The sequence below is a fragment of the Pholcus phalangioides genome, unplaced genomic scaffold, assembly GCF_987345545.1.
Source record: "Pholcus phalangioides strain wild (caught in Gottingen) unplaced genomic scaffold, Ppha-v1.0 ptg000017l_1, whole genome shotgun sequence".
Classification (NCBI taxonomy): Eukaryota; Metazoa; Arthropoda; class Arachnida; order Araneae; family Pholcidae; genus Pholcus; species Pholcus phalangioides.
This window is the reverse complement of record NW_028301610.1, coordinates 41,844,083-41,870,868: the sequence shown is the minus strand read 5'-3', so window position 1 is coordinate 41,870,868 and position 26,786 is coordinate 41,844,083. Positions and strand designations below refer to the sequence as shown.

At 33.6% G+C, this 26,786-nt stretch overlaps 1 protein-coding gene across 1 annotated transcript in view; it reads left to right on the top strand.

Annotated features, from left to right (window-relative positions):
* The first annotated feature begins 15,718 nt into the window (after window positions 1-15,718).
* Window positions 15,719-26,786, top strand: part of LOC149073470 (uncharacterized) — a 52,036-nt gene continuing 40,968 nt past the window's right edge. Inside the window, exon 1 of the mRNA XM_089246411.1 lies at window positions 15,719-15,940. Coding sequence (XP_089102537.1) covers window positions 15,892-15,940 — 49 coding nt within the window. The 5' untranslated portion in view covers window positions 15,719-15,891. The remainder of the gene's footprint in view (window positions 15,941-26,786) is intronic.

Genomic DNA, 26,786 nt, shown 5'->3' with positions numbered 1-26,786 from the left:
TCTAGGTGCTTCAGGGAGCACCGTGGTACTCGCGAGCAACGGGTTGAAGATGCCTGCTGTAGTGCAACTGCATTGGAACGTAGTTACGTATCTAACTTCCGAATCTCGCCACTAGGTTCACTGCAGTTGGTTTGAATAGATTGAACACGTCTTTTTTTCTGAAAATGGACTCAACTGTTGTACAGATGTCGAAGAAATGTTGTAATTACCAAATAAAAAGATATGATACATACTTTTTATTAACCCCCTGTATATTAACCGTCTTTCAAGTGATTTAAACCTCATAGGTATGTATAGATTAAGCTCTTAGAAGCCTAGTTCACACGATTTGGACTAGAATAGGGATTACAGATTATCTACGTTTTTCTATGAACCCAATCCAATATTACCAGGTTCTAGTGGCATATTTAAGAGGGAGGGGCGAGGAGGGGGGCTTAGCAGGCTGTAGCCCAAGGTAGCAAGTTCAGAGCGGTGGCAAATTTGAGTAATGAGTGGCCAAGAAAATGAGAAGAATGGGAGAAGGGTGACAAAACTTGTACAACCCTCAATAAATCCGCCTCTGCCCAGACAACAAGAGACTAGGTCAGTGAGTGACCAAAAAAGTGACGTAGAGAGTTTGCAAGCACGTGAGTGACCAAAATAATGACCTACCCAGAGCATGTGTAAACGTGTAAATGATCAAAAGAGTGGCCCATAAATCAAGGAACCATGTCAGTGAGCAACCAAAAGGGTAACCTAGAGCATTTTCAAGTATGTGAGTGACCAATACAGTGCGCAAGCGTGCGAGTGACGAATACAGTGCACAAGCGTGCGAGTGACGAATACAGTGCACAAGCGTGCGAGTGACCGAAATAGTGTGAGCATGTGAGTGACCAAAAAAGTGACTTAGAGACACAGGTGTACTTGCAGGAGTGGAGGGGGAATGACAAGCGGGTTTTAGCATTGGGTTATAGCGTAGGGTGACGAATTCGAGGAAAGAGTAGTCAAGAAAATTAGACTGGAATGGGCGAAGGGCGACAAAATTCATGTAGCCCACAATCGGCAAAACCAAACATGCACCTCCACCAGGTTTTTATGTCAATTTCTTATCTAAATTCACAAATATTTTCCCCAGAGAAATATTGAAGCTCGTAAAAATTCAACATAAAGAAATTATAGTATGAATGATGTTCGGAGATCAAAGTAGGTCTCAATAAATATGTATATGTAAAGTGGGCAAGCCATAAATTATTACAATCATTTCAACATTGAATAGCTGCCAGATATTTAAATATTTTTGGAAATTCACCAAAAATGTTCTAGGAAACAAATGTGATTTTTCGACTGTTTTCTGATGTTGAAATTTAATAGTAATTCAATAGGCATAGAAATAAAATGGTTTTTCCAGAACACTCTTCGTATTGTGACTGCTGGCGTTCTTCGACCAATGTGTGGCCAGGCGGATTGGAAGACTGGGAAGGAAGGCCACACCTTTGACCCAGCTGGAAGGTACTCGACCAGCCTTCCAATACCTTCCAGCCACCAACATTTCACGATGATTACCAATAGCGGCGCGACCACACTACTTGCCCATGTAGCTACGGCTTTAGGAACAACTCCAGGTTGTATTGTTGCAGAGGGAGTTTTTTCCTTATACAGTATATACGTATATACAGTCAAAAATGTCAATAAATGGAATCGGTTACCATTTGTTGTTGTTGTGAATTACACCACTATTGGCACATTTAAAAAGAAATACGATATTCATGTTGAGATGAGGCGCTATCCATACTTAGATGAAGACAACCGTAGTCTTTATATGTGTGGATAGTATTACATTTTTCTCATAGTTTTTCGTTTTTTCGTGAAAATTGCTTTTATTTTGGGTTGCTGTATTTAAGATGTATTTGACATACATTTTTTAAGGACATTCCTGCTCTCATGAGCAGTGCTTATGATCACGGATAAGTACCATAACCCTTTAAGTTTTTTGGTTATTAAAAATTTCCTCATCCTCCTTATAACTGCCACAGTTGGAAATAACAAAACCTTCTAGAAATTGCAACCTACCTTCAAGAAGAATATTTTTCCGATCTCGTAATTTGATAAATGCGAAGTTGTAAATCCCCATACATAATAATTATGCTCCTAGAAGGGAAAGGAAAAACACCCTTTCTCTCCCCTTCTGTTCTCAGACTTTGAACAGAAGCTGACTCCGCCCACTGGCAGTTGATTGACAGGAAGGGGGAGGAAAACATGTTTATGGAGAAAAAAACTTACAACGGTATCGGGGCTCGGGGTTGCCGTTTTGAGATAGTTTTAAGAACCCGAGATATTTCTGGATCACCTATATGTTAGGGTTCTAAAAACCCGAGATAACTCGGGATTGCCTTTGTAAGGGTTAACTGTTGTATGGTATATAAATTGCGTTCTTATTCTTTGGTCCTTACCACATCGAATTCTGCCAGGTATTTTTTTTAAAAAAAAGTGTCTATATTGTCTAATTGTGAACACCAGCATGAAGTAAACGTGTAAATTACTATCACAAATAATTTCCATCGATTGATGATGATCCAAAAAAATCCCAACTAAATACACTGCTCAAAATAATTAGCAAGCAAAAAAGTGAAGAAAACCGTGCGAGACAGCCAAGTATTGGCAAACAATGGATAGTACACGCGTATCAATGCGCAATACAGAAAAAAGACGCAAAAAAATTTGGAATTAAGCTTTAATTCTCTGAAAATATGGAAAAAACATGAAAAGATGATTTAGGGCAACAATTTGGTTACATGTAAACGATAAAAAATAGACATGATGCATGAGTTTTAATAGGGCGTGTGGTCTCCTCGAACAGCTAAGACTGCTGCACACCTGTTTGCCATGGATGCGATGAGGTTATCGATCAGACTTTGGGGAATACTGTTCCACTCCTCAAGAAGTGCAATCTGCAAGTCTCGGACAGTAACAGGCGACCTTGGTCGCGCAGCAATGCGTCGTCCGAGCATGTCTTTGGATTCAGGTCAGGAGAGCACGCTGGCCATTTCATACGCTGTATTGTTTCAGCTTCAAGCATGTTCTCCACCAGACGAGCTCTATGCGGTCGGGCATTATCATCCTGGAAAACAAAGGAATCTCCAATGGCTCCAGCGTAAGGGATGACATGAGGTCGCAGTATCTCGTCTGCATACCTTCGGGCCGTCAAAGTGCCATTCCGAATGATATGCAGGTCCGTACGTCCGCCTATGCTGATTCCACCCCATACCATCCAACCAGTTCGTCTGTATTGTGACCTTTCACGAACGAATGCGGGGTTATTTCGAGTGCCCCTGTCCCTCCATACCAGAACACGTCAGGTGTCACACTCCAGACTGGATCGGGACTCGTCAGTAAACAGCACTTGGCTCCAATCATGTTGCTCCCAATCTCGATGTTCAGCAGCCCATCTTCTTCGGGCCGCACGGTGGCGTGGGGTCAACGGAATGCAGACCATTGGCCTACGTGCATAGAGCCCTCCCTCATGAAGCCGATTACGTACTGTTTGGCTGGATACCCTTCATCCTGTTGCCAAGAGCAACCGTCTTTGCAGCTGCGTAGCATTCTCTGTTCTGTTTCGACGGGCTGTTAACCGTATATACCGGTCATCAGTTGCTGTAGTGGCGCGTGGCCGACCTTGCCCTGGTCGACGTCTAACATTTCCTGTTTCTTGGAATCGATTCCACAGCCTTGCAACAACACTTCTGGCGACTCCAACAGCGTCCGCGACACTACGTTGTGTTTGCCCGGATTCCAGTCTGCCTATAACACGCCATGCCATGGATTCCGGTAAATCACGTTGTTGAGACATCCTCAAGTCACCTTGTCTCAAAAAACAATACTGCGCAATCGAATTTCACAGTTACGGCAGTAAAACAGACGTTTCTGCAACATCCCGATTTCTGCCCTTATCTCCTTTTTCTGGTTTTTGACGTCATGAACTTTGATTTGCATATGAAGTTTTCTTCTTCCGTTTCCTGCTATTCTTTAAATTATGGATCATTCATTTTATGTTACTTATCGGTATACATCTTTGCGTAATTTTGTTAAAACCATGTGCTCCCCTAATTGTTTTGAGCAGTGTAGATATGTTTCACGTATCATGAAAAAGACATTTAAAGTTTCTCGTGAATATAATGGAGCCTCGATTTTTGAAAGGAACGCAAGTAGCCTTTGTTATTTTCGAACATATCGTGATTCGAATTTAAACAACAAATCCAACTCTGGTCCCGCAGACAGATTCCAGACAATAGAATAGAAAATTTTCCGGAGGCAATAACTTGGTAACAGAACGTTTAGTTAATGTCTCCTATTCGAATAAGTGAATCGAACCTAAAATCGAGCACATGCGTCATATACGATATAAATATATGCAACTGCCAGAAAAACTTGGACGGAAGTTTTCGACGTTTCCAACGAATTACAATTCCCTCTCCCCTCAAAATTTTAAACAGGCTATTGAAATTTATGAAATCAGGGTCATAAACACCAAAGATGAATGGTCAGCCACGAAAACTCCGTTAGAAATATTCTATATCAGAGAGAAAAAAAATAAGATAATAAAAAGAGAGTTTTCCCTCAAAAAAATAAAACTGAATTTTTTTCTGTATCTTTTCCCACATACCATAGATCAGAATTGTAAAATAGCCTATCTTCGGTGAAGCTTCAGCCTCTCCCAGTATATATATATATGAGGTATATTTTTTATGGGCAATGTTGCGTAAATCGGTAAGGCCTGCAGAAGAAAGGAAAAGCAAAACAGTGATTGATGAGTGTCCCAACATAGAGGTGTCTGGCTAAAAATCCCCGTGGAGTATGAAAGAGAGCCAATGCTACGCTGGACATGGTATCGATACAAGAAACGGCCTTAATATCGCTGTCTTGTCAAACTATAAGGAACAGATTATTTTCTTGGTGTTCGATCTCGTGTAGTAGCGTTTCTCAAACTATAGTCCGCAGACCGGAGGTGGTCCATAACGATGGCATAAAGTGTCCGCAGGCAGGCTTAATAATTTATTTCTAATTGAATGGAATGTTATTCACGTGCTGTAATTGATGTTGATGATATCCATATGAGTTCAAATAATAGACCTTTACGCTTAACCCTCTGTGGTCCATCCCTATAAAAACGTATTAAAATAAATTTTTTTACAAAAACGGATGTAAATTGATGCTTTTTAGCATATTTCTGATGGAAACAATAATGGTTAATGCGGCAAAATGGTTAATTGAGGTATCCGACTACTTTTCTTGTCACTTTTCTTTAAAATGATACTGAAGTGAACTTTAATAACATTTTTTGATAGAAAATGTTCCAAAACGATGTTTGAGGTCGCGGGCCACATCAGATGGCTACGAGGGTCATAGGACGAGCAAGTATGACATACATAATGAAAATCACACAGGATGCCTTTCCCTAATTTTTCCAGCTACATTCATCGCTCATTTTATATATAACAAAAATTTTCGAAAACATAAATTCCGGAAGTGATAGAAATTGATATAAATTGCAGAAAAGTCTCGAATGTTAAATATGAAATTAGAAAATAGAGGGGAAATCACACATCTTCTCATAAAAAGCCGTTCAATTTTAAAATATTTTGACGTGTAGGAATCTTTCGAATAATTTTATTAAGAACTCCGTATCTCGAGATTAACTCGAGTCGTGTCAGATTTTTAACAAGATTAATGCTTTTAGTTTATTTCGAGCTCAAAACTCTACAGGATTTTGCATTTCAAATGAACTGTCAGCCTCGTATTGCTTAAAAAAAATGTATATTTATTTCCGAGATATAATTTTTAGCATCTATTAGATTACTTCTGCATATATACAGGGTGTCCCGTAAGTGCTAATGTGCGGCCTTTATCTCATCAACCGTTTGTCGTAGAGTTATGGTTTCAATTTGAAAAATACTCAAAATTTGTTCAGAAATTACTTTAAGTTTTGAGAGTGTGTACAGTGTGTCAAAAAATAACAAAAAAATCTAAATTTTTATACTGCCCCCCCCCCGTCCTCTAATTTCCAGTTAGAAAGTGGTTGTCCTGTCTTTTCTGAGTCCAACAAAAGAGATCCTATGTTTTTAACTATATATTTAATTTTATTTATATTTTTTGCAACATTCGATGAAATATTCGAATTCAAAAATCGGAGAAATGTTGGCAAAAAGAACAGCTATAAAGGAGGGAAAGGATTGTTGGATTGATTGTTGGAAAGCGTTATTCTGCTGTTATTAATTGAAATATCTCACTGAATATTGCAATTAAAAACATGGGATTCCTTTTGTTGGGCTAAGAAAAGACATGACAACTACTTTCTAATTGGAAGTTAGAATACAAGGGGTTCGTATAAAAATTTAGATTTGTTTATTTGGTGACACATTGTATTCCCTCTTTGAAAACTGGTACAGGGTAATTTTTGAACGCCTTTTCAGCATTTTACGACAGACGGCTGATGAGATGGAGGCCGCATTAGTACTTACAGGACACCCTGTACAGTCATAAAATAACTTCTTATATATTTAAGAGACCCGATATATTTTTTTTTATAGAATTCGGATTAAACTTGGAATTCGTAATTCGTACGTATACGTCAAAAAGCCGCGAGCTCACGATTTATACAAATTGTACTTAATATACGCGTTTTTGATGGTTTATTGATTTCTAGAATTATGTTTGTCGTAAATTTTTATTGTTAGATCATGGTTGTTCAACCTCTAGGAGAGTGCGGGCCACTTCACTGATTTGAAAAATCTGCTTCGGGCCACTTAATTAAGTGATCTGTAAACGTGCCGTGGGACACTTAGGTGACCTGGAACTGTGCCACGGGTCACTTAGGTGATCTGGAACTGCACTGTGGGCCGCTCGGGTGCTCTGGAACTGTTCCACAAGTCACTTCAGTGACCTGCGAATATGCCGCGAGTCACTTGAATGATTTGTAAATGTGTCACGGGTTACTCAAATGGCCTGTAAATACGCCTAGGGTCACTAAAACATCTGCAGAGGAGTGATTTCGGAATATGTCACGGGCCACACAATTGATGTGGAACTGCATCGTGGGTCACTTAAATGATACTGGAAATTGACCGTAAAAATTCATTTTTAAAAAATTAAGTTTGAGGTCGTTGGCCACTTTAGATGACTTTGAGGGCCACATTTGACCCGCAGGTAATCGGTTCAGCATGTGTGTGTTGGATGCTGTCTACATTTTTAGTTATTAATATTTCTGAAAGAAAAGGCACTTTATCGCAGGGGTTCTTAACCTATGGGTCACTACCTAAACTTGATTCGCAGGGGCTTCCGCGATGGGTCGTACATATCCACTTACAGCCAGAGATTCTTGAGTTGGTCACGACCCAAACTTGATTCAAAGGTTTTTAACAGCTGCCCCCGACAATCAAAAATTTATTTTTCCATGCAAAGAAATATCTTTAATTGAAATTTCGGAAGAAAATACCTTTATATGTTATTATAATAAATTTCTGTTAATTTCAATGTAATTTGAAGGCTATGAATTCAAAATTTATCTTTAATAAACTCATTGCTACCCACCCTCTAAGCCATATAATGATAAATCGCATAAACACCCTTGGCCCGCGCACCAAATATGGCCCTGGGGGTTATCTAATGCGGCCTGCCCTCCTCAAACCTAATTTTGTTGAAAATGTTGAAAACATTTTGTTACAACGAACTAAGCGGCACATTTACAGATCGCTTAAGTGTCCCGTGGTACAATTCCAGAGCATTTAAGCGGCCCGTGGCACATTTTCAGATTACTTAAATGACCCGGGACACAGTTCCAGAACACTTAAGCGATCCGTGACGCATTTAGAGATGACTTGAGTGACATGTGACGTAGTTTTAGAGCACTTAAGTGGCCCTCAGTGCGGCGGTTCTACATCACTCAAGTTACCCGCGGCACATTCTCAGATTATTTAAGTGATCCGCGGCATATAATTACGGATCACTTGAGTGATGCGGGGCATAGTTTCAGAGCACTTAAGTGGCCCGGACACATTTCCAAATCACTTGGATCCGCTAAAGTGGATACTACAGGGCACTTATTAATAGGGGGAATGTTACTTCAAGTACCCACAAACTATCGAAAGGTTTTTCTCGTTTTTTGGGACACCGAGTAAGATACATAAAGAATATTTAATATTTTCATAAAGGGTGGTTGATGACGTAAACATTTTCCACACCCCCCCCCCCTCCGCCTTGTCATCAAAGGTCAGCAAATCGGAAACTCCCTCTCCATCGATGATGACGTAATACTACAATGGCCCCAAACGTGATTCGCATGGCCTTCCGAGATAGTTGGTAAAATTCTTGAGCTATGGTCACGAGTCAAACTTGGTTCGCAGGTCCTCCCTACATGTGTCGTACAAATTCACTTACAGTCTTGTTTTATAAATCTGTCAAAACGGTTTTACTACTTTCGGATAACAAACAGTCCCACGGGTCGCAAAGCTGATCTTGTTGTTGATTTTGGGACGCGGCTGAAAGGGTTAAGAACCAGCCGCACTTTTCATATGTACACTCGTAATTACCGTATTTCTGGGTTTAAGCGCAGCAGTGAGCAAAAAAATATTCAAATGTATTTATAAGCTGAACGGAAGTGCCGCATATTTTACCAGGATAAAATTTAATTTTCATTTAAGTACGGTTTACGTGTATTTAAAAAAAATACTTGTTAAAAAATGCTTACAAATACACAGAATCATTTCTGAATAGTTAAAAAAAAGTACTTACACTGGGCATGGTAAAGTACACAAAAAAATACAAGCTAGACACAAACACATTATATAATTATATATTAATTTATATTGGGTATTCTGGTTATATTTGACATCCATATTTTTATGGGCAAATTGTTTCAGCCCTCTCGTTGGGCAATTCGCCTGTTGTTGTATTTGTACTAAAAATAGAAATTAGTATAGAATACTAAAAATAAAAATCAATAAAATTACTGAAAATAAAAATCAATAAAAAATGCTAAAATAACTAAAAGTTAAAAAACAGAAGTGCTAAAAAATGAGTAAACATAATTAAATTTAAAAAAAAAATGAAAAAAAGCAGATTTTTGTAGTTTTTGCATTTCTTGTTGCTCGAAAAAACTTTTATGGTTTATTTTTACCCAACTTTGCTCTGTTTTTTGAATTGAAAAATATCCCGGTGAATATTGCACTTAGACGTTTATTATGAACGACAGGGAAACTTTTTCACAGGGTGCCCGTATAAAATGTTAATTTTTTTTAATTTTAATTCGAGTCCCCGTGAGGGCAGAGATCTGGTGGCCCTGATGTCATTTGCGAACTATTTGCAAAATGCTGCCGCCGTCCATTGCACGAAGGCATTTAGAATATACATACGCTTCAAGAGGGGAGTGAGTTCCATCTGTCTTCTTAGCTGAGTTGGTAGAGCACTCGTCCAGGAAACGAGAGACCGGGATTCAAGTTCCCCGTGAGGGCAGAGATGAACTTTCCTTCCCTGAAACACCGATATCTCTTCATTGAGCCAGTTTTCCGTATCTCTTGCACAGGATCCTATACTAAGCAAAAATCTTTTACCGTCCCCCTGCGCCCTCCAATCGCCACCCAGATGGCGATATTGCCCACTTTGGGAAACACTGGGCTAATCCATCACTATCTCTCTCTCATTCTTTAACACACACATCAATTTTTTAACAATTCGATTCGCAGACAAAGAAATGAAACCCTTACAGAGCATTTTTAAACGGATTTCATGCAGATCACGTATATTACCTGAGATTTGCATTTCTTATAGTTCTAGCGAATTCTAGACATGAAATATTCATTCACTTCTTTATTCGTTGCCATTATCTGGAAAGAATTCAACATGACACTTGATTTACTTAATTATTTGCCATCCTTTTTGAACACATTTCAAACAATCCACGTACATTTTTATACTAATAAAAACATGCTCTGAAACTTTTCAATAAGCATCCCTATACAGGGTGTTAGAAATTGAAATGAAAACTTTCTATACAAGTTCTAATGTTTTTCTGTTCTAATTTCTTTTTTCTAATCTTCTAATCTTTCTGTTCTAATATGTTTGCTTTGAAGTTTTATATATTTTTGTTGTTAACTTCTTTTTTAAGCTCAGTATATTGTCCAGAATCAGATGTTTAAAGCCCGTGACTGGCTCTATTTCGAGCCATTAGCAGACGTAAGGGCCGGGGCCCATCAGTATATTGTCGAGAGAGTTGTTTGCTTTTATCGCTGTGAAATTGTGATCGCTGCGTCGAACCCACCTTGCCGTATGCCTGTAAAGGCGGGACGGCCGAACTTATTGATATACAGGGTGTCCTGTAAGAGTTAATGCGGCCTTTAACTCATCAACCGTTTGTAGTAGAGGTATGTTTTCAATTTATAAAATGCTCAAATTGGCGTTTGAAAATTACTCTGTCCAAGTTTTGAGTGTGTCACAAAATAAAAAAATCTATATTTTTATACGGTCTCCCCTGTTCTCTAACTTTCAATCAGAAAGCTGCTGCCCTGTCTTTTTTGAGTCCAACAGAAGAGATCTTATGTTTTTAACTGCAATCTTCGCAGAAATATTGAAATTCAAAAATCGGAGAAAAGTTGGAAAAGGACAGCATAAATGAGGGAAAGGGGCGTTGCGAGTCTTAAAGTTCGCTGTTATTTCCCAACTTTTTTCCGATTTTTGAATTAAATTATCTAAGTGAAGATTGCAGTTAAAAACATGGGATTTCTTTGTTGAGCTCAGTAAAGACAGGGCAACAACTTTCTAATTGGAAGTTAGAGAACAAGGATACCGTATAAAAATTTAGGTTTTTTTTTATTTTGTGACACACTGTATTGTCACTTTTAAAGCTGGTACATGGTAATTCTTGAACGCCTTTTGAACATTTTACGACAGACGGTTGATGAGATAGAGGCCGCATTAGCACTTATAGGACACCCTGTATACAAAAATAAATTTATCCTCTCCAAAGCATCGTGTAACTGATAGGCTTCGATAGATAGTCAATTATTCCATTTAATTGACATTAAAAACTATTTTTAATTATTTTCTTACGATTTAGCTCTCAGGTGCACACAGACAGAAAATTTTAAATTGAAAACCCGGTAAAAAGATGTGTTCAATAGAATTAATAAAAATGGTAAAAACATGAGAAATCTTAAATTACAGAACAGAAGTTCATGCATTTACAAAAATTAAACCAAATTGAAATAATATTACAATAAAAAAATTCGATTTCACAAGTGATCACATAGTGATTAATGGTACCCTGTACCATTCTTCTTAATTCACATTAATGATCTCCCTCAAACACTCAACTTCACCACTAGATTCTTTGCTGATGACTGAATTATCTACCGCATCATTCACCAACAGTCTGATCAAGAACTTCTCCAAAATAATCCGGCTTCTATCTACGACACGTATTCCGTTTTCACTATGGCAGATGCCTATTAATATTTCAAAAGCAGTTTTCATGAGAGTTACCCGTAAATTACTTCCTCTTGAATACTTTTACTCAATCGATAATTTAACCATATCTCAAGTTTCTGAAATTAAATACCTTGGCGTCAGGATCTCAGATGACCTACGCTGGAACAAACATGTTGATTACGTCTTTCAGAAATGTCTCAACACAAACGTTTCTTCCTCCGCCGAAACCTCAAACATTCCACTCGGGATATCAGATTGCTCTGCTACCAAATTTACATCTCGCTCGTACTCCCCTACTCCGCTGATCATCCTTTGTCTCCGTTTCTGAACTTAAAAATTATTTATCTTATTTCTTATATATCTTAATCTTATTTCTCGATTAACCCAGTTTTATAAGATCTATCATGGTCATCTTAACTTTGATACTTCCAATATTCTAGCCAATCCATCCTACATCTCCAGAAGACTCGACGGCCATCCCCTTAAAATAAAACCAATTTTTGCTTCCACTGACTGTTCTAAATACAGCTTCTTTCCTCATACCACTGGTGAATGGAACAAACTCCCCAGTGCTATTGTCAACTCCCCCACTGTCACTAGTTTTTTGCACAATATCAAACAATATTCAGAAGATCTTCAACGAATAAGGCAAATACCAGGAAATACTAAAAAATTCCTAATGCATTTCGACACGCTATGGGTGTCGTCTTCAGAGGATAAGAGTATCACGCTGAACAAGTTTCCCACTTAGATTGAGGAGATTTAGACAAACACGGAGACCCATAAAAACTAGATTAAACGAACATGCTCGCTGTATTAATTAGGAATGTGAAAAATCGACCATCATCGCTCACTACTAGCAAGAGGGCAATAGATTCAAATTTCAGGAAGCGAGTTTTTTCACAAAGTGAAATCCACGGCCGATTTAGACTTCTACGATGGCACATACATCTGGGCCAAACAAAAATAAATTATTAAACGACAATAAATCAACACCACCGATCGCATCGTCATGACTTAAATTCATTACTAGCGGGAATTCAAAGAAAATTCGAATAGACCAATCGGATAGCTCCATTTCGCAAGCAGCCAATCAGGTTGTTGCCAAAGACTTCCACGCAGGCGCTTCGCTTCATTCTTGCCACGACTATAGTCACGACGTTTGACTTGAACAGACTTTTTTTTTTGCTCCGCTGAGCCACCGAGATTGAAGATTTAGTACTCAATCCAAGTGGGAAACTCGGTCAGCGTGATACTCTTCTCCTCTGAAGACGACACCCATAGCGTGTCGAAATACATTAGGAATTTTTAATATTTCCTGGAATTTGCCTTATTCGTTGACGATTTTGTTATTAGGCAAAGTCATCTACTCTTCCGTATCAAACAATATCTATGTCCCACTCAACTGCATTCTCTTGTATAGGCCTTGGGCCAACAATATTGTATAAATAAATAAATAAAATAATTGATATTTTAGTAGGAAATGAGAGACAAACGTATAATTTACACAATCTCGAACGAAAATTTATCGCTTAAAAAAGAAATTATTAGAAAAATTAGCAATGAGTTATTAGTTTTGTCTAATTTATTATCGCAATAAATAATCGATACTATACTCATCAATCATCAAGATAATAAAGAAAGTTTTACGACTCATTTCGTATAATCCACGTACATTTTTGTACTTATAAAAAGATGCCCTGATACTTTTTCAGTAAAACATCCTTATCTGCAAATAATACAATATTGATAAATTGAAAAATAAATTAATCCTCCAATTCATTGTGTAACTGATAAGCCTCAGTAGATAATTATTGCGTTTTTAATTGACATTAAATAAAAAAAAATTGTGATTTTATTCAAAAATTTCATTTTTATTTCTAGTTCTTAGATGTACGCTAACAGAAAATTTTGAATTGAGTTTTTTTTTTTAACATGGTAAATTTTTAATTATAAAATGGCAATTCATTCATTTTAAATAATTGAACAAAATTGACATAATATTTCGAAAAAAGTTTCGATTTCGCAACAGGTAAATATATCGATCGATATTTTTGTAGAGAACGGAAAACGTAATTTACCTTATCTCACACGCAAATTTATCTAGCTTTAAAAAAAATTATTAGACCAATTAGCAATGGGTTATTAATTCAATCGAATTTATTATCATAATAAATAACCGATAACACGCGCACACACACACAAAATTATGAATCATCAAGGAAATAAAAGGAGTTTTGTGCGATTGAATTCGTAATCCACGTACATCTTTATAATTATAAAAAAGTTCCTTGAAACATTTTCAATAGACGTTCAATAGACATGCTTTTATACAAAAATAAATTGTTAAATTGAAAAGGAAATTAACTTTTTTAATTCGTCGTGTAACTGATAAGCTTCGATAGATAACGATAGATAATAGATCAAATATGAACGGAATAATTTATTATTCAATTTTTCTTTCTTTCGATTTCAATTTTATTTCTATTTTATTACATAATAATTACATATTCAAAAATATCATTACCGAAGAGGCAAATGCCTGCTAATACTGGGGTTATAATCATAAGAAAATTAAAAACTGATACAAACGTTTGATGAAAGAAAATTAAAATTCAAATCACACAAATATAATCATAATAAAAACTCGAGTTAATTAGTAGTACAAAGAGTATCATGAAATAAACTAATAAAATATGTACAATATGCCTATTATGTTGAAGAAGAAAAAAGGGGGAAAAGGAAATGTATATGAATAAATAATTATTCCGTTCATTTGACTTTAAAATTTTTTTCAAATTATTTTCTGATGCTTTATAGTTCTTAGATACCCACTAATAGAAAATTTTAAATTTAAAACACGATAAAAAAAAAGATGTTTAATTCCCATGGTATATAAAAATTTACAAAAAAAATAGTTAAACATGTTAATTTAAAATTAATAAAATAAAATTATTTATTTTATTTTCTTATTTATATACCTAATATAAAATTTTAAATTAAAAAAAAACACGTTAAAAACAAGATATTTAATTTCCATGATTGAATTAAAATTAACAAAAAAATGGTTAAACGTGTTAATTTTATATTATAAAATGAAAATTCGCGCGCTTTAAATAATTAAATCAAATTGAAATAATATTACGAAAAAGTTTCGATTTTACGACGATCGATATTTTAGTAGAAAATGACAAACGTAATTTACATAATATCAAACGAAAATTTTTCTAGGTTTAAAGAAATTTATAGAACAATTATCAATGGGTTATTAGTTCAGTCGAATTTATAATTTTAGTAAATAACCGATATACCATAATTACCAATCATCAAGAAAATAAAAAAAATTTCACGATTTATTTCGTAATCCACGTACATTTTTGTACGTATAAAAAAGATGCTCTCAAACTTTTTCAGTAAAAGACACATCATTATATACAATAGTAATAAATTGGAAAATAAATTAATCCTCCAAATCATCGTGTAATTGATAAGCTTTAGTAGATAATTATTTCGGTTTAATTGACAATAATTTAAAAAATATATATTTTCTTGTGTTTTTTAGTTCTTAGATGCATACTAATAGAAAATTTTAAATTCAAAACCCGATAAGAAAAGAAGTTTAATTTCCATGATTTTGAATAAAAATTTATAAAACAATTTTTTATAAAACAATTATAAAATAAAAAATCAAGCGTTTTAAATAATTAAACAAAATTGAAATAATATTACAAAAAAGTTTCGATTTCATGACAGGTAAACACGGCGATCAATATTTTAGTGGAAAATAACAAACGTAATTTACATAATCTCAAACAAAAATTTATCTAGCTTTAAAAGAAAATTTATTAGAACAATTAGCAGTGGGTTATTAATTCAGTCGAATTTATTATCGCAATAAATAACCGATATACCATAATTATCAATCATCAAGAAAATAAAAGAAGTTCTACGATTTATTTCGATGATAAATTAAAATTTTGAATACAATTAAATTTATCACGTCTTAATGATAAAAGAAAGGGATTACGCGGAATGGAAAGGAAGGATCATCGAAGTCGGATTACGGACATTACGAAGAAAAGGCAAGGGAATAAATCTTTTTTTTGTAGAAGAATCGATGTGATTTTAAGTTGTCTTTCTTCTATCCGGGACGGATGATTTTGTTTGGACCGGACGCCGTCTAGCGGATCTTTCACAAAGATCCCGTTCAAAACTATTTCAGGACAATTCCGGAGCACTTTTCTGAGACTTGCAACTAACCACGTGAGTTGCAACAACTTCTCTCCCGGTCGTTTTTCCCGTCCCGTACTCCAGTATTCAGACAGTATAATAAAACACTCCGGTATTCGGACAAAAATATTCATCACGAAATATATTAATTTAAAAAAAAAGAAGAAATTAATTATCTCGCGTTGTTATCAATCATTATTATGCTGCATGGATAAGAATCACGCAACATTGTTTTTCCTTTTTTATACAATCATAGGTAAGTTAGTTATTTCTATCATTTCTTATGACACTATTGTATATATTTGTTTTACTAATGAAATAACTAATACTGCTTTAAAATGAATGTCATTAATTCATTTCTTAGATCATTATTAGATCCTTACATTATTTAAATTCAAAATTTCATTACCTCTGATAAATGAAATAATATTTTATATTTAAATATATTATAATAAAAAAATAAATTTTGAAAGTAATTTTAATGATTCAAATAATATATTTTTATTTATGCTGATTACGGATAGAGATGTAAATTTTGTGATTTCCGAGATATTTTCGGAAAATTTAACTATAATAAATGCATAAAAAGTGATTACCAAGTTGATTTTGTATTAACTTGTTTTAACTTGATTTTGTATTAACTTGATTTAATTTGATTTTGTATTTAATTTGATTTTGTATTTAATTTGATTTTGTATTTAATTTGATTTTGTATTTAATTTTATATTAACTTTATTTTATATTAACTTTATTTTATATTAACTTTATTTTATATTAACTTGATTTAACTTTATTTTATATTAACATGATTTAACTTTATTTTGTATTAACTTGATTTCACGTTTACTTATTATTAACTTAATTTTTTGTTCATCACTGTAATTGGGCTGGTACCTGTTGAGAGTTTATCGGTAAAAAAATAACTAAATAAATCTGAATTGGATAAAACTTAGTTACTTATACTTAAAGTTGTAATTACAGAATTACAATATATAAATTAAAAAAAAGAAATAATAATTATCTCTCTACTGTCGAATCCCCACTATCACTAGTTTTTTGTCCAATATCAAACAATACCTTTGTCATTTTCAATCGCATCCTCTTGTATAGGCCCCAGGGGCAGCAATATTGTATAAATAAATAAATAAATCTCGGGTTGTTATCAATCATTGTTATGCTGCATGAATAAGAATCACGCAACACACACACATTTTGTTTTTCCTTCCTTATACTATAACAGGTAAGTTATTATTATTTTTTATGACACTATTGCATATATTTGTTTTACTAATGAAATAACTAATGTTGTTTTAAAATGACTGGTATTAATTAAATCCTTAGATTCTTATATTATATAAATTCCAAAATTTGATAACCTCCTCCCTCTCTGATAAATGAAATAATGTTTTACATTTAAATGTATTATAATAAATAATTTTTAAAATAAATTTCGACAGTAATTTTAATGATTCAAATAATATATTTGTATTGATTACGGATAGAGATGTAAATTTGTGATTCCCGATATATTTTCGGAAAATGTAACTACAGTAAATTAACTATAATAAATAAATAAAAAATTAATTGCAGTAAATGCATAAAAAATTAATTACCAACTTGATTTTGTATTTACTTATTATTGACGTAATTTTTTGTTCATCACTGTAAATGAAACTCACCTGTTGTGGGTTTATCAATAAAAAAATAAATAGAGCTAAATTCGAAAAAAATTAATTATTTGTACTTGAGAAGTTAATTACTGAATTATAATATATTAATAATTAATATAATTAAATAAATTATAATTAATATAATTAAATATTTTTTTATAAATCTCGGATTGTTATCAATCATTATTATGCTGCATGGATAAGGAAAACGCAAAATTTTTACCCTTTTTAAAAAATCATAGGTAGAAGTTATCACTTCTTTGACACTATTTGTACATACGGTCGAATCCCGTTTTAACGAATACCGTTATAGCAAAAATCTAGTTTTAACGAACACTTTTCTAATCCCTCAAATAAGTTTACATAGGAACAATGCAAAAACCTGGAATTCCTTTATAATGAAATTTCGTTATAACGAAGTGATTTCTCTGGTCTCTTGGAGTTCGTTATAACAGGATTCGACTGTATTGAGTTGATCCGACTAATGAAATACTTAATATAGTTTCATAATGGTTAATCCTTATACTGTTAAATACAAAATTTCACTACCTGATAAATGGAATAATATTTAATCTTTAAATTTAAATATATTACAAAAATAATTTATAAAATTGGTTCTGACAGTAATTTTAATGATCAAAATAATAAATTTTTATGAACTACGAAAGACAATAGAAATGTCAGTTTTATTATTCCTGGATATATATTCAGAAAATTAATTTTATTAAAAGAATAAAAAATATTTATAATAAATATATGAAAAAATTATAATAAATATAATAAAATTAATTATATAAATCATTATTCTCATTTTTCATGACACTATTGTATGTATCTATTTTATTTGTTTTACTGATGATATTACTGGAATTATTTTATAATGAATCACATTAATTTTAATTACTCAATAACAGATTCATTTAATTACGAAAAGTAAACTGATGTGGTGTATAGATGTAAGTTTTTTGTGATTATTGGAGATATTTTCGAAAAATTAAGTATAAATAATTGAAAATAAATATATTATAATAAATGTATATACATAAATTAATTGAATAAATTTATAAAAATTAATTATAATAAATATTTAAAAATATTTGTAATAATCATACAAAAAATAGTTGTAATAAATATATAAAAACTATTTTTAATAAATATATAAAGATTTATTAAAACTAAAATTATTATTAACCCTTTATGATTCACTCCCATGAAAACGTATTGAAAAATTTCTTTTTTAGAAAATACTGATACAAAAAGGTGCTGTTAGCATAGTTTTACTCGAAATTTGATCATCAGCACTGAAATTTAATTAATTAGAGTGAATTTTTTTAATTATTTAAAATAATGAATTGCGGTTAAATATGAAGTTTGCATTAATTTTAATGTCAAGATAATATCTTTTGCTTAGCAAAGTCAAATAGTTTTTACCTTGAAATTTTCTTTTGAATCCCCTCAATTTAGTTCGAGAGATTTAATAAATCTCACAGAACACATAAAATTTCATCAACTCTCGAAAAATGATACCGAGACAAGGAGTCAACTTTTTCTAGATGAAAATGAGTTTCTTGTATTTGCATAGCCGTATTTTGTTCTGAAGTGAGACTAAAAAATGTATTTTTTCTAAAATGCCAAAAAAATTGAGAAAAGAGATATAATAGTTTTTTTTTGACTATGTATTTGCCATGCATATTCAAATATACAGGGTGTCCTCTAAGTCCTAATGAAGCTTTTATGTCATCAACCGTTCTTCGTAGAGGTATGGTTCCAGTAGCTTAAAAAATGCTGAAAATATGTTTAGGATCCACTCTGTACCAGTTTTGAGAAGGGAAAATACAGTGTGTCATAAAGTAAAATAATCTAAATTTTTATACGGTCCCCCCCGTCCTCTAACTTCCAATTAGAAAGTTGTTGCCCTGTCTCTCCTGCGCCCAACCAAAAAAAATTATGTGTAATATTCGCAAAGATATTTTTGAATCAAAAAAAATCGGAGAGAAGTTGGGAAAGAACAACATAAATAAGGGAAAGAAGCGCTGTCCGTTAGTTTATGCTGTTCTTTTCCAACTTTTTTCCGATTTTTGAATTCAAATATTTCAGCGAATATTGCGCTTGGAAACGGATTTTTTTTGTTGGCCTCAGGAATGACAAGGCAACAACTTTCTAATTGAAAGTTAGAGGAGGGGGACCGTAAAAAAATGTAGATATTTTATTTCATGACACTGTATTTTCACTCTCGATATTGGTACAGTGGGATTTCTGAACACAATTTTGAGTACTTCTTTAATTAGAACAATGCCTCCACGATGAACGATTGATCACATTCGGACTTACAGGACACACTGTATATAAGACCAGAGGGTTAAAAATTCCGTAAGATTTGATTGGAAATCAGTTTTTTGATAAAATTGTTAAATTTCATCACATAATATTTACGGAGTTGAAAGAATTTGCATAATTTTTGTTTATTCAGCTGTTTTTATAACGTTTAAGTTTTTCAATTCAAAATTTTATAGTGCAGTGGTTCCTAAACTGTATGCCGTGGCAACTCAGGGTGCTGTGAGATACTTGGAGAATAAAATTACATTAAAAGTTATAATAGGAATGTGTGGTTATGATTCCCAAAGTGTGTGTCATGACAATTTACAGTGTCATCTACGAGATCGTTCAAAAGTGTACAGCGAGAAAAATAATAATTAAAATAATTAATAATCAATAATCAGCGAGATATAAAATTAAAAAATTTCAGTAATTATTAAAAAGTAAATTTAATACAATGAGATTATAGATGTAATCAGTTTAATCGATATTTAATGGATGAATGCTATATTGGAGTGTTTCTCAACCTTTCAGAAAACAGAGACCAATAGAATGTCGGAAACAATTTGACGGACCACTAATGTCCCGTAATACGGGACATTACTGCAATTTTCGTTGTTCCGACTTCTTTTATACATTTGTCCCATTTCTTCAACGATATTTATTCGAATTTGTAATATTTACTAAAGTCGTGAATACACACAGCGTTGTCATAATATAAATTATTTCATAATAATTAGAAAAAATTGTAATATTCATCCTACATATTTGTCAAGGTTTGACGTTTTGTCCTCAATTTTTTTCAAATTTTCATTGCGATCGATGATCGTGCCTACTTCTGACAATGTTTTCGACGACAATTGGCAATGTCCTGTATGTTACAGATTATTATTTAAGATCCCAGTTTTAACAGAATTTTATTTTCCTCAATGAAATGTGGTCATCATATAATTTGAATAATTTTTTCGTAAAACACATTTCCGTTTACTGCGATTTGTAGCAGTCCCTCATTTCCACACCCTTCATCAATTTTAGCAGTAATTAGCAAATTGCATTCAAAGCCATAAATTGCAATTTTTAACAAAATTTAGTGATATCCCGTATTTAGGATAACAATTTCCAGCATCAAGCTCGATGACGTATGGTGAACTTAAGTATGAATGTATAATTTTATTTGAACCCATATAATTATTACAAATATCAATTACATCGGATGAATAATTTTATCAAGTCTACCTGTGGACCACCTCTGATCCGCGGACCATAGGTTGAGAAACGCTTGAAATCAAAAAGTTCTCTAATGGACGCTAATGGTTGATTATATTGCTACGTTTAGTATTATTCGTGGCAATATTCATCGATGTAATATTTCGATCATTATTTCTAAGCTTTATTTAGAACTCATTAAAATAGACAGTTCATCAGTGTGATACAGTTGAAAGAAATGAAAGAACTCGATGGAATTGAGGATCCGATTACTTTCGACTTGTCACTTGACTTAAATGGCTTCGTTTCTCTGAACGGTGCTCGTTTTAAAGACGAGCCGTTTCTTTTAAAATGGTTCACATACATTTCTTAATGATCAAGAAAATTTACCATTTGGACGTCTCCGATTTCTCTTCGAGTTGATTATCTGATGACAAATCATTCAAGGTATCTTGGTTATTTCGAATTTCATAGTTTTAGTCCTGTTCTGCGTTGGAGTTTTAATTTATTAACATGACGTTTCCAGGACAGAAACAGTTAATAAATTAATTGAGAGGGGAAAAAAAATGCAAAATTACATCATTTTTTTAGCGGATAAACCTCACTTTTTTGCTTTTTTTAAGGTATCCGAATACGTTCGAGAGTACTTTTCTATAAAATGATACTGGAGTGAACTTTAATAATATTTTTTGATAGAAAGTGTCCCAAAATGGTGAAAAAAAAAGATTAATTTAGGACTACCCACGTCATTTTCCATGAAAAAGTCATTTTTATGTTAAATTTTAATCAAAATTTGTCATATCCCCCAAAAACGATTACAAAACATTCTATGAATGGAATGTTTAGGTATTTTTACAGTACATTCAACTAGTAATGGTGCAGGTTATGAACCAAAATTAAAAGAATTGTATTCAATGCTCATAAGTTACACTCAAATCTGTTAATGCATGCGTGAATTTTTTGAAATTTCATCCAACACATCATGTATAAAACAAGGTCATTAGACCCATACATAAGCCAGACCTTAGATTTTGGTACATAATCTTAGTAACATATTGCAGCATTTTATATTAAAATCTCGTAATTATACAATGGATAGATTTTTAGAAATCATGTTTCAAACTCAGGTAAAATGTTAAAAATAGTATTCTTCTCACTACGCGTTCAAAGTTTTTATTCGCTGTTTACTTGCATGTAAAAACGCAGCACTGAAGTGGAAATAGTTTCAGTTCTAAGCACCATATAAACAAAATAAAAAGTAAAAAATAAAAATAGAAATCGATATTTTCTTCTAAAATGACGTTTTCGATGTAGTCCGGATACCTTAATTGCGCAAAAAAATTTTTGAAAATTATGTCATTTCTGAGCAGATAAGCCGAACTTTTTGCTTTTTTAATCTCGAAAAATTAATTTCTCGAACTTGCGAACCACGGGATGTTGCGTTACAAAATAAAGTGTTAATTTACTATCAAAAAATTCGAAACTACATTAATTTTCAGCAAATATGCTGCACTTTTTGAGATCTTTCTTGGAGACTAAGTTTCTTGTTGTCAAAATTAATGTAATTTGTGTTTTTTTTAATGATAATATATCACCGTAACATCTTGTTAATTAATTTTTTTTAATGAAAATTAATTTTAAAATTTTTGGATTATGTCCGAAACAAATCTAAACCTCAATTTGAATCGAAATCAATGTTACTAAATATTTTTTACATTCATGAAATACAGTGAAATTCGATACAACGATTCTCTATATAACAAAAAAATTCCACTGCAATGGATACAACAACAAAGCTGTTTACAGGGATGTTTTGAAAATTTTCTTTTGAGTTGTTTACACCAGTGTTCGTCAATTATTTTACAACTGTGGACCGGTGAAAATAGTTGAACAAATTCGCTGACCAGCAGAAATAGGAGAAATAATTTGCAGAAAATTCGACGAAAAATGAGTAGGGAAAATGAATAAATAAATAAATAAATACAGAAGTGTGTGTAGTAATTTGTGGACCTGCAAAAAATAAATAAGTACGAGAAATGGTTTGCGGACAGAGAAAAACATTTGAAAATGAATCTGCAAACCTGTAACGGATAAGACAGAAACAAAAACCAATATAGATACGGTACATGATTTAAAAAATCAAATCTAAAGTTACGTAGTAGCTATGTTACGGTGAATGTCATAAATACGGTTATTATACATAACAACCGGTTACTATATATACATACTTACCAAGAATTTTGGTGAATTTGATAAATTTTCCTAAATTTATCACTTTTACCGGTGATTATGCGTAGTATCGAAGTGTCTTTGGTAAATTTAATAATTACTAAAAAAATATCACTTTTACCGGTGATTATGCATAATAACCAATCATCGCGTCGTTGGTAAACATGATAAATTGTACCATATGATATACTGTACTATACATAATAATGCATACATGCATTGTATCGATATAATAATATTGGCGCTGTGGTGGTCGAGTGGTTATAGTGCCGGACTCGTGATGCGAGGATCCGGGTTCGAACCCCACAGTGGTGGTCGGCTGAAGTTGGTTTTCTGTGGTTCCCAACTTCAAGGCGCGAATGCGAGCCGATCTCCCCGTTAAAAAGTCTCGCCACAGAGAGCAACAGTCCTACAACGGTAAATCATTCAACCATAACACTTCACTCATAGTTGGTAAAACTGGGGGCAGATGACAGCACTACACATAACAAGCATTACACAGAAACAAACTATACGTCAGGTTGCACTACACGTACACGCACATTCCCGCATTTACCGATTCGTTGGGGGGTTCCGCGGGGGGGGGGGGTGCATGTGTGGTGTAGCAGTAGTAGGTAGGGGCTCGGGGATCCATGATGTTCTTAAGTCAGCCACCTCGTTGGGCAATTTGCCTGTTGTGGCGTTGTATTTGTATTTGTATATATCGGGGTACGATCGTAAAATGCATCATTATATCGGGATCCGACTATATTCATCACACATACTAGACTCATTTGTAATTTTTTCATATTTATACTTATCAAGTTCACCGATCACACTAGGGTACTATGTATAATCACAGATAAAGACGGTACATTTCAAGTGTTTATCAAATTTACCAACGACACTTGGTTCTTATGCATATTCGCCGGTAAAAGTGATAAATTTATCAAACTTACCAAAGCGATTGGTAAGTATACATAACAACTGGTTATTATGTATAATAACCGATTTATCACATTTACCGTAACCGCTACAGGAATTGGGTGGAATGTTCCGCGGACTGGTAGGAAATTCCCACGGCCCAGCGATGGAAGAGAACGTTGGTTTATACTGTTGAACTCTTCTTGACACACCGTTTATGCTACGATAAATCCCTCTAAAACTTTTTTGAAATTTTTTTCAAACCGCTACAACAATATTTTTTAAAATTGTCACTAGTTTTGGTCCATCCCGGGGCATCCGATTACATGGGTATACACCATCTGATAACCGAAAATGTTGATAAAGTAGTCGGTATCGCTACTTTCTGTATCGGTCCAGTTTGCACTCTGCCATAGTCTTCAAGAAAATGTAAGAATAATTTCCCTGAGAGAACCTTTTCTCTATAGAACCATTTATGCACTGTGTACAGCAGGGGTGCCCATCTCCTGCCCGCGGGTCAAATGCGGCCCACCAACGGGTTCCATATGGTCCGCGAAAGTTTATTCCGGTAGAAAAGTATCAATACTCACAACACGGTAAATAATACCTAGGCTGACCTTATTTCATTCATAAAAATACGGTGCATCGCCCCAAAAGTTGTCAACTCAGGTAAAGTTGCCATTTACAACCCAAAAATTGTCAAAGCCAACTACAGTTGTCAGTTGTAGCCAAAAATTGTCAAAGCCAACTACAGTTGTCAGTTGTAGCCAAAAATTTGTGAAAGGCAAGTAAAGGCGTCAAATACAGGCAAAAAAAAGTATCAAAGGCAAATGAAGTTGCCAGTTAAAGAAGAAAAAATTGTCAAAGCCAAGTAAAATTGCCAGTTATGGCCAAATAAATTGTCAAAGTCAAGTAAAATTGCCAGTTATGGCCAAATAAATTGTCAAAGCCAAGTAAAATTGCCAGTTATGGCCACATAAATTGTCAAAGCCAAGTAAAATTGTCAGTTATGGCCAAATAAATTGTCAAAGCCAACTAAAATTGCCAGTTATGGCCAAATAAATTGTCAAAGCCAACTAAAATTGCCAGTTATGGCCAAATAAATTGTCAAAGCCAAGTAAAATTGCCAGTTATGTCCAAATAAATTGTCAAAGCCAAGTAAAATTGCCAGTTATGGCCAAATAAATTGTCAGAGAGACAAGTAAAATTTCCATTTAAAGTCTAAAACATTGTCATAGGCAAGTAAAGTTTTCATTTAAAGTCTGAAAAATTGTCAGAAACAAGTAAAATTCACATTTAACGTCTAAAAATTGTCAAACGCAAGTAAAGTTGTCAATTATAGCCAAAAACGATCAAAGACAAGTAAAATTGCCACCTATCGCAAAGAATACTGAAAAACTGCTAATCAGGGAAAATGATGCGTGTCAAAATCGAATTTAACGAATAAACGCATATGTTTGACAAATATGCGTGTGAGATGAATATATTTATTCGACTATAATCAGTCAAAATTATCATAATGTAATTTAGAAGTCAAGAAAATAATTTTTTAAAAATTCTCTTGATTTTAAAAATTTAAGTAAACCTTGTTGGAAACAGGGAGGGAAAACGGGATATTTTACAGAAAAGTAGGGTGACAACTAAAATTACGGAAAAATCCCTTAAGATGCGGATCATATGGTCAGTCTTTATATACAAGTCTCTGGTCCGCGAGTGGCAGAAATACGTACCGAAAATCTGGTTTGAGGGCAAAGATTGTGCACCCCTGATGTACAGTAGGTGCTACTTTAATTAATTAATTCGTAATAAGCTATTTATTAACACAAGAGTAAACCATAAGTGCAGAATGCATCGTATTTTAACTTTATAGAATTTTCCTCCGGAAATACAAATTTTTTGAAATTTCAATTTTTGGTTCAGTGACTATAAAATCAACCACTTAATAAAATGAAAAATCGTCCGAATAAAAGTGATTTCAATAAGCGGCGGGCACTGTATTTGGATTCTGAGATTTCACTGTACTTATATTGATTTGAATCAAATTTAAATTTAACAATAAATTATCATTAACTCTTTAATCAATAAAGTTTTGTACCAGTTTAGAGAATAGCCATCAATCCTCGGATATACAGGGTGTCCTGTAAGTCCGGGTTCGGCCTTTATCTCATCAACCGTTCATCGTAGAGGTATGATTCTAATTAAAAACTGATCGAAATATGTTAAGAAATCAATCTGTACGAGTTTCAAGAGTGAAAATACAATGTGTCATCAAATAAAAATCTAAATTTTTATACGGTCTCCCTGTCCTCTACCTTCCACACACAATCAAGAAATTATTGCCCTGCCTCTCCTGAGGCTAACAAAAACTTTCCATGTTTATAAGTGCAATATCCACCGAAATATTTGGATTCAAATCTCGGAGTAAAGTTGGAAAAGAACAGCATAAACGAGGAAAAGAAGCGTTGCGTCTTAGTTTATGCTTCTTCCCAACTTTTCTCCGATTTTTGAATTCAAATACCTCAGCGAATATTGCTCTTAGAAACATGGAGTTTCTTTGTGGGCCTCAGGAAAGAAAGGGCAATAGCTTTCTAATTAAAAGCTAGAGGGTAGGGGGAACGTATAAAAATTTAGATTCTTTTATTTTATGACACACTGCATTTTCACTCTTGAAACGGGTACAGAGTGATTCCTGAACATATTTTGAGAATTTGAGACCTCTACGATGAACGGCTGATGAAATAAAGGCTGAATCATGACTTACAGGACACCCTGTACACT